The sequence below is a fragment of the Lathyrus oleraceus genome, chromosome 5 (assembly GCF_024323335.1).
Source record: "Lathyrus oleraceus cultivar Zhongwan6 chromosome 5, CAAS_Psat_ZW6_1.0, whole genome shotgun sequence".
Taxonomy (NCBI): Eukaryota; Viridiplantae; Streptophyta; class Magnoliopsida; order Fabales; family Fabaceae; genus Lathyrus; species Lathyrus oleraceus.
The window spans coordinates 88,286,872-88,296,475 of NC_066583.1; the positions used below are offsets into that span (position 1 = coordinate 88,286,872).

A 9,604-nucleotide genomic window follows, 5' to 3' on the forward strand; every position below is an offset into this window, starting at 1 on the left:
CTTCTAAATGTTTTGCTACATGTTCTCCTTTATCGTTTTGCACGACTGTGATGCCTCCCTTTTTAGGTACTACATGCACAGGGCTCACCCACTTACTATCTGAGATCTAGTAGATGATACCTGCCTCAAGTAACTTAAGAACTTCCTTTTTAACAACATCACTCATTATAGGGTTTATTCTTCTCTGATGTTCCCTGGAGGGTTTTGAATCTTCTTCGAGTGAAATCCGATGCATGCATACGGATGGGCTTATACCTTTCAGGTCAGAGATATTATATCCTAAGGCTGAGGGATATCTTCGTAAAACGTCTAAAATTTGGTTCGTTTACTCTTGGCTCAAGGTAGCACTGACTATAACTGGACGGTTCATCTTTTCATCGAGGAACTCATATCTCAGGTTCTTAGGCAGTTCCTTAAGTTCTAAGGTTGGTTTCTTAGGGCATGACATAGGATATGGGGTAAGGGATAAACATTCGTAAAGGTTATCATCGATGTAGGGTTTCTTAAAGTCATCATCTTCCCTTATGAGAGTTGATGGTAACTTAATTATTTTGATAATTTCTTTTTGTTCTAATTCTCTAACACATTCATCAATGATATCTAAGGCATAACACGAATCTCCTATCACAGGTGCCATAAGAAATTTCGAAAGTATAAATTCTATTTTCTCGTCACCTACCTAAAATGTCAACTTTCCTTTCTTGACATCTATTATGGCTCCTGCAGTCGATAAGAATGGTCTACCTAGAAGGATTGGTATATCATGGTCCTCTTTGATGTCCATGACAACAAAATCAGTAGGGATAAATAACTGACCTATCCTAACAGGAACATCTTCTAAAATGCTTATCGGATATTTAACAGATCTATCGGCTAACTGAAGTGACATCTTAGTGGGCTGTAATTCTCCTAAGTTTAACCTCTCACAAACCGCTAAAGGTATTAGGCTTACACTAGCTCCTAAGTCTAGAAAAGCTTTTTCGATGACATGATTACCCAAAAGGCAAGGAATGGAGAAATTTCCAGGATCTTTATCTTTCTTTGCTAATTTGTCCTCGGAAAGAGCATTCACTACAACAAACAAGACCTTAGACAGCGCTTTTTTTAGCCTTAGACAGCGCTTTAAAGCGCTGTCTAAACCTCCGCTGCTAAAGGTTTAGACAGCGCTTTTTTAAATCTTAAAAGCGCTGTCTAAGCCCCCCCCTTAGACAGCGCTTTGGCCAAAAGCGCTTTCTAAGACCCTCCTATTTTAATTTTTTTAGGTATACCTTAGACAGCGCTTTTCAAAAAGCGTTGTCTAAGCCCCCCCCCCCCTTAGACAGCGCTTTGGCCAAAAGCGCTTTCTAAGACCCTCCTATTTTAAATTTTTTTAGGTATACCTTAGACAGCGCTTTTCAAAAAGCGCTGTCTAAGCCCCCCCCCTTAGACAGCGCTTTTGCCTAAAGCGCTTTCTAATCCCCCCTTAGACAGCGCTTTTTACAACCATTCAATTTCTAAATATATTCGTTACATTTTCATTAAACTAAATTCATTCCACCATTTCCATACATACAAAATCACCACTACAATTACAACATTACGACTTTAGCCCAATTCATACATTCATTTCCCACACTCACATTACAATCCTAATTCAAAACACTTGGAATTCAAGTACAACAATAAAAATCCACTTGAAACTTGTCCTTAGCATACACCAACGCTCCACGACTTTCAAATGTCCAAAACTCCAATCGTAGTCAGATTCTATGAATCCAACCACAACTTGGTGGGAGAGGCGGACGAAGAGTTGCGAGTAGTACTGCGGTTGTGTATATTTCAAGTTGTCTAACAGCTATCTGTGGTAACCCAAACTTGGCCTCTACCATTTCTCCCTGCTCAGTAGACCGAAGTGTGCCCTGCAATGCACCATGGGAAAATTTTACAACCGCGTCCCCTCTTAACCTTCGCATCAAGCAGAACATTTTTAGAAAGAAAAAAAATTAACAATGATAAAGCTAAATGTATAACCTACCATCACAGATCCGGGTGGCTGGGATTGAATAGCCAGATATGTAGGGCCACCACCCCGGCCAATACTGCCTCCACGGCCATGGAACAGTGTAACTTTAATACCGTAATCATTGCAAGCAGCAACAACATCCTCCTGAGCTTTGTAAAGTTCCCATGCAGCAGTGAAGCGTCCAGCATCTTTACCAGAATCAGAATATCCAACCATAACCTGCATATACAAATTTACAACACTATCAAATGAATTTCACATGATAACTGTAACATAAAATCAAATACACCTCGGATTAAAAAGGTACCTCTTGATGACCGTTGTGATTCTTAATGACGTGTTCGTGGTACCAGTCTATTGATAAAAGTTTCCGGATAACTGAACCAGCTTCTCTTAGGTCCTTCACGGTTTCAAATAGAGGGACAACCCGCAACCTGTTGTAAACACGTCATAAGATTCAAATATTCACAAAACAAACATAATAGACAAGTAATTTTTCATCTAAAGCACCATTTCGATCACACAAATTGAAAGATAAATAAGTTCGACTTAAGGTTTCCTACTTACGTTCCACCAGGACATGCTCTTCCCAACTCTCCAGTAGCAGCGAGCCGTGCATCCTTTTGTAAAAGCTCAACTGCAAGAACATCACTTGCCTGACAATCAAGAAAAAGTGGATAAAATTTCATTAATAATTAGATAGAAAAATGAAGGATCTGAGGATTGATTAATGATTTAGCACAAGTTGTAGCCATAAGCAATTAGTCATACACTTGAGGCCATAGAGATCACATAAGCTCCAAGTGAATCACTCCCTAGTTCAGCAGCAATTTGGAATGTATCCAAGACTTCTTTAACATCAGCCGGGACCTAAAAAAATCAAGATACCAATCAGAAATAGCAAGAACTTTGAATAGATCACAGGCCTCGGTAAATTAGAAATATCACAATGGTGGTAATATAACTGGTCAAGACTCGGTACATTGTATAAAAAGTGAAAACTCTTAACTGTCTCACCTCTATACTGACAGGAACTAGTGGCCTCTTCCCTTTCAGCTCTCTAGTTAAGAAATCTAATTTCTTTTCTTCATCCCATTCACTGTAAGTACCCATATCCAAATACGTTGTGATTGCATCAAGCGTGTCAGCATGTCTCCCTGATTCCTGTAATACAGATCGTTTCAGAACATAGTTGATTACTACAGAAATGATAAAAATCAAATACAAATCAGACCTGGCGCAAGTCAAGCTTCATTAGAACCATTCCAAAGGTAGCAACTCTACGAATGAGATCAGCAAGTCGACCATCAGCTAGCACCCCGGATCCGTATGATTGCTGAAGACACGGAAGGTTAAATAGCAATTGTGGAGTGTGGACAAACCATTCAGGAAAAAGAGGGAATGAGAAAGAGTACCAGAGATTCATAGCAGAGAAGCAGAGGTTCCAAAAGCTGGTCAGCAGTTTCATAATAATCCAAAGGATCGTAGTCACATGCAACATCCTCAAGAAGAAGTTCTAACCGTCTACGGCTCCTCTCAAGCTGAACACACAAATTTCATGCATTTATTTGAATGGTGATTTTAAACTCAAATTGCGAGTTGCTATATCAAAACCGAAAATATGTGATTTCAAGTACTCATCACCGGAATCAATCTGAAGCAATACCTTATCCTTTACATTTCCCAAGACAACTCTATAAGGAGCAATTCCAGGAAGTTGAGGAAGCTGTGGCTCTAAAAGCTTCTGAAAACCGGACTTTCCTGTTTGGGATTCTGTCATTTTATTTAAATGCAGCTAATTGACCATGAAGTAAAAATGATAGACCTTCTTTAAAGCATTGCTGACTCGACGCAAATAATGAGGAACAGCTTTCCAGAGTGATTGCTCCACTATATTCAAACCTTGGAAGATAAAAAAAATGTTATTATATGCCAAGTTGTTATTTTTCTTTTCACGTGAACTAGAAAACCTTGATACTCGAGAAACTTACCAGCTCTAGCTTCATCAACCGGAGTGGGTTTTTGGCGCCTAAGCTCGTCTGTCTGCCATATTGAAGTTATCTCTCTCACCTACCAAATCGATATAGCACATGAGAATATACGAAACATTTCCACTTAATAGTTAAACAGATAGTTTCTATCCTCTAACAGTACAGTGTCTTTCTTGAGTGAAAATCCAGTCCTGCCACCATAAACACAAATGATCAGTCCTGCAAAACAATCAAAGCCAAGATGGTGTGTAAAGTACACAACAATGTCCTTTGTTTCAATCTCCCGATTCAAAGCGCAAACCGAATTTTGTGAATCCACAATTGTGGATACAAGCATGGTCCATGAAACCGAGCAACATAAAGTGAGATAAGTGAAAAGCTTACCTCTTCCACCTGGAAATATATCTACCATCTCAAGCTGCAGTGAATCTGAGACTTAGAAGATCAAATTGAGAAAAAAAACAATGATGCAGACCCTGTTACCAAGGTGAACACATTGATGCCTACAATCATGTTGAAGAAAGTGCAAAATTTCTATAAAATCATAACAGAACTCATGTGATACTGCTCTTATAGGCATAACAGAAATAACCGAATATCTCTGAACTAAATCTCGGGATACTGCTCTCATTTGATATATCCTTTGACACTAGGGTGCAAACACTGATTCTGGCATAACATAACTCATTTGATACTGCTCTCATTTGATAGCACTCTTATGGGCATAACCGAACAATTCATTTTCAACCAGCTGCACAAGAACTGACAGTCTTTAAACAGAGTTAATTAGTAACAGTTTCTTTGGATGAACTGAACCTAACCCTAGCCAGTCTGCCATACCAACCAGCAGCATGCCTATAAAAATCTCCAACAAGCAGTTCAATACCACAGTGCATCATGGTATTAACAACAACTAGTCGTTTTGTTTTCCATCTAATCACCACTTTCAATACAATAAACTCATCATTCCATAGAAAGTTAATAAGTTCAGTTAACCAACTCATTTAATCATGGCAAGTTCACAATGTCCAAGTGCAGTTCAGTCCAAAAATTATAAGGTATCTGATTTGGTCACTAATGCAAAACCAGTAAATCAGGGCAAAGTATGATGTCTCAAAAGCATAATGAAAATACACGAGTATGGCTAATTTACCATATAAATATGGATCTCAGTGAGTCAGAGAATTAAGCTTTTGGGTAATTATATACTAATTATGCATCACCAACATGCCAAAGCAAAATACAATTACAGGTATATACACAAGATGGAAACAAAATGTCACCCCTAATTAAACTATCAGAGATTTCGCTCCCAGAGCACCGTAGATTAAAACAATAGATCATCAAATGCTTGAAAAATCTCCATTCCCACACACAAACTGATTATCTAACCCACCTTGGCTTCGGCCCAGTTCACTCAGTAGTATGAAAAATAACATCATTAGTAATTCTTATTCTTTGACTGTTACAGTGAACACCAGTTTAATTGTAAAGGTAAGTTGGTGTAGTAAGAGTTCATTCATTAGTACACATAAACACGTTACAAACAAAACATCAAAGAACAAAATATGAAAAATGGAACAAAATAAAGAAATATAATAATACAAAACAATTAAGATGCATGAATTTAGTGATACATGAAGAAGGACCCTCACACAGTTCCCAGTGATGTAAAGAAGAGCTTATTAGTAAAGCATGCATTAGAAGTCAGATAAGCATTCATTACCTCTCTGCCAATGATGGCAATGGCAGGTATAGGTAGTAACCAGGGTGCTTGTGCAAACAAACCAACATCCAAAGGTCTAGTACATAATAAAACCAATGTGGCAGCAACCATAAGCTGCATTGAGTAGAACACATGCATGTTTAACATTATTAGTTTCAATACAAATTTTCTACTTTTAGATTCATTAACATGTGCCTTTCGGTATGCAATTGCAATTGCATCAAAAGTTAAGAATTGGAAGAAATACCTTATCAGCTACAGGATCTAAGAATGCACCAAATGAAGATTTTAAATTCATCTGCATTGCAAGCAACAAATTTAGTAAAAGAAAAAAGTGATAGAAGAAAAATATAGGGTTAGTTAGTGGTGTTTGAAATGAATTGAATAACCTTGCGAGCAATGTAACCATCAAGCCAATCTGTAACAGAAGCAGCAATGAAGATTGTGGTAGTAGCTACTGTTCCTTCCCAACCATCCAAATAGAAAGCTACACAGAACACAATTATATACAAAAATAGATAAAATTGAAAATGAAAATGTTGCAGTGAGCGGAATAGGGGAAACACTTACTGGCAACAAGAAGCGGCACGGCGGCGACACGGCCAAGAGTGAGAATGGTGGGTAGAGTGAGCAATTTGGAAGATTGTGGTTGTTCTTGTTCTTGTTCTGGTTCTGGCTGTGGTGGAACGGTAGAAACTAGGGCTTTTCCAGAAAGCCCCAAATTGGCGGAGAAAGAGGGGGGTTTATTGGAAATTGGGAATTTAGTTGCGGAGGAGGTGTATCTGAAGCGTTTGTGTTGGTGGAAGTTTCTGGAGGTGAAGGAGTTTGAGAATGAGAGGAAGAGGGGTTTGACGGCGGCGGTGGCGGCGGTTGAAAACAAATTGTTTGTTTTAATACAAATACGAAAGAGAGAAAGAGAAAATAAAATGTGGTTTAAACTGAAAGACTTTAAACAGCGCTTTCTCAAAAGCGCTGACTAAGGTCTATATTTAAAAGCGCTTTCATTATTTTTTAGAACATTTTCCGTGTTTTATTTTTATCTTAACCTTAGACAGCGCTTTCTTTCAAAAGCGCTGTCTAAGATGCGCTGTTAAAAAACCTTTTTGGCATAGTGATTACATTCCAAAGGCTTCGGATCGTCAAGTCTACGTTTGTTGGTAAGGATGTCTTTGAGAAACTTTGCATAAGAAGGTATTTGGGTGATGGCTTCTGTGAAAGGGATTTCTACATGAAGTTTTTCTATAACTTTAATAAATTTTTGATACTGTTTATTGATCTGGGTTTGTTTGAGTCTTTGAGGATATGGTATAGGTGGTTTATATGGCGGGGGTGGTACGTAAGTTTTGTCTTTAGGTTCTTCTCCTTTTTCTCGACCTTCCTGGTTTTCAGATTCCTCTGGTTCCTTTACTTCGTCCGTGGGTTTGGTACACTCCTTGGAAGTTCCGGGTTCACTCAATCTAGGGTTTGGTGACTCATCATAAGCGTTCCCATTTCGTAGGGTAATGGCATTGGCTTGTCCTCTCGGATTCTGTTGAGGTTGTCCAGGGAATTGTCCTCCAGGTGTAGTCTGAGGGGCTCGGTTTAAAGCTACCTGAGAGATCTGGGTTTCAAGCATCTTAGTATGAGTAACTATTTGGTCAACCTTGGTTCCTAATTGAGTAATCAATTCGTTAACATGAATGTTTTGGTTCATGAACTCCTTGTTTTGTTGGGTTTGAGCGGTGATAAAATTTTCCATAATTTTCTCAAGGCTCGGCTTTGGTGGCATAGGTTGCATAGGTTGATTTGAACTTGGGGCATGATAACTAGGTCTCGGAGGTGCATTATTTTGAATAGGGTTATTGTTTTTATAGGAGAAGTTCGGGTGATTCCTCCATCCAGGGTTATAGGTATTCGAATATGGGTTCCCTTGGGTGTAGTTCACTTGCTCAGAGTGGGTTTCGTTTAATATACTGCATTCTGCAGATTGGTGTCCTTTGGTTCCACATATCTCACAATCCGACGAAACTGCGGCTACAGTATTCGGGTTTATGCACATATGCTTGACTTTAAGGGCTAATGCGTCCATTTTGGCTTGCATCATGTCTATAGAGCTTAGTTCATGCACTCCTCCTTGGGCTTCCTTCTTCTCAACTGTCGCTCGTTCGAATCCCCATGATTGATGGTTTTGAGCCATATCTTCGATGAGGGCACTAGCTTCAGGGTAAGGTTTGTTCATCAGAGCACTGCCTGCGGCAGCGTCGATGGTCATCTTTGTGTTGTAATGAAGTCAATTATAGAAGGTTTGAATGATTAACCAATTTTCTAAACCATGATGTGGGCATGCTCATAACAACTCTTTATATCTCTCCCAAGCTTCGAACATCGATTCTCCTTGGTTTTGGGTAAATCTAGTTATATGGTTTCGAAGAACGGCGGTCTTACTCGGGGGAAAATACCTAGCAAGAAAAACTCTTCTAAGGTTATCCCAAGTCGTAATGGAATTGGGTGGAAGGGAATCTAACCATGATAGGGCTTTATCTCTGAGGGAGAAAGGAAATAATCTTAAACGTATTGCCTCAGGAGAAGCTCCATTGGTTTTAAAAGTGTCTGCTAATTGAAGAAATATTTTTAAATGTTGGTTTGGGTTCTCAGTAGCGAGACCCGCGAATTGTCTCTGTTGCACTAGTTGCAACAGGGATGGTTTAAGTTCAAAATTATTGGCTGGGATGGTTGGGTTTACTATACTAGAACTAGGTTCTTCATTAGATGGTTGAGCGAAGTCCTTAAGAGGTCTTTGGTTTTGATCTTCGTCCATAGCTCTCTTAATTCTATGAAAGAATAAACATGCGCGAGCGTAACGTTCAGGTTCCGCCGGAGGGTATACTAAGCTTAAACTTCCGGTGCTGCGAATGTAATTTAATTAACAACAGGAAAATGAAATTTAATTAATAAAGACAGGGTCGAATGTAATTCACGTAATCGATTGATAATCCAAGTACTTGCTAGTAGAGCTACTTATGGGCAGTGTTTCCTACTTTGAAAATAACTAATTTAACAGGAACTGTCGCTTTCGCGTATTCAGAACCGAGTCGTACTCCCTAATCAAACCCTCTTATTGTCACTTATAAAAAGGCGCGCATTGCGTTAGAGTAATAAACCTATTTTTAAGAAATATAGTATCTTGACTGAGTTGAAAAATATTACAACCTGGATTTCTTAACCAAAAGAGGTTCTTACGAACCAGACTCTAAACTTATAAACGCGTCCGAAAATAGTTTTAAAATCTCTTTTCTTCTTAATGTTAAAAACTCCTAATGAACTAGACAAAGCGTTTTCGCTGTTTTTGAAATAGTTAAAAACAATTAAGTTTAAAAAGACGTTGGACGACTTTCGATCTTACCCAGCGGAATTGAAGTGCGGAAAAACTTAAGTTGAAAATTAAAATAGCCCTTAAGTGTTTCTACGAACAATTGTACGGATTACTGGTTCAATTACGATCCTTACATTCTAACCTTATAAATTTAGCTAGACATGGTAAAGTAAAAGTGCATTAAAATAAATAAAAGTAGTGCGAGTGCGGAAAGTAAATAATTTAAAGCGAGTGCGAGGAAATAAATAATTTAAAGCAAGTGCGAGGAAAAAAATAAAGTAAAGTGAGTGCGAGGAAATAAATAAAGGTTAGCGAGTGCGAGGAAATAAATAAAGTAAAGCGAGTGCGAGAAATAAATAAAGTAAAGCGAGTGCGGGAAAATAAATAAAAGTAAAGCGAGTGCCGGAAAATAAATAAAAGTAAAGCGAGTGCAGGAAAATAAATAAGATATAGATAAGTAATAAAAACCTGCTCCAAACGGAGGGTTGAATAAATTGCAAAGCGGAAATGAAAATGGCGGCATGATTAACTTC

General features: G+C 38.5%; 2 protein-coding genes and 1 non-coding gene across 3 annotated transcripts; 1 reads left to right on the forward strand and 2 right to left on the reverse strand.

Moving 5' to 3' along the window:
* Positions 1-1,739: 1,739 nt before the first annotated feature.
* On the reverse strand, positions 1,740-3,803 carry LOC127078895 (phosphoenolpyruvate carboxylase 4). The gene is made up of 9 exons (XM_051019309.1): positions 3,669-3,803; positions 3,418-3,543; positions 3,237-3,338; positions 3,020-3,166; positions 2,774-2,872; positions 2,570-2,658; positions 2,310-2,436; positions 2,015-2,221; positions 1,740-1,898 (listed from the first exon to the last, which is right to left on the reverse strand). The coding sequence occupies exons 1-9, from the start codon at positions 3,780-3,782 to the stop codon at positions 1,740-1,742; spliced, it is 1,170 nt and encodes a 389-aa protein (XP_050875266.1). The 5' UTR covers positions 3,783-3,803.
* A 1,622-nt stretch (positions 3,804-5,425) lies between these two features.
* On the reverse strand, positions 5,426-6,590 carry LOC127078896 (CDP-diacylglycerol--glycerol-3-phosphate 3-phosphatidyltransferase 1, chloroplastic-like; the record flags this gene model as incomplete). The annotated part of the gene is made up of 4 exons (XM_051019310.1): positions 5,426-5,833; positions 5,967-6,017; positions 6,109-6,206; positions 6,290-6,590. Coding segments are annotated over 4 exons (639 nt in total), but the record flags the coding sequence as incomplete, so codon positions are not given.
* A 1,435-nt stretch (positions 6,591-8,025) lies between these two features.
* LOC127088604 (small nucleolar RNA R71) lies at positions 8,026-8,132 on the forward strand. Its single transcript, XR_007790434.1, has one exon. It is a non-coding gene; the product is annotated as a small nucleolar RNA R71 (small nucleolar RNA).
* Positions 8,133-9,604: the final 1,472 nt, after the last annotated feature.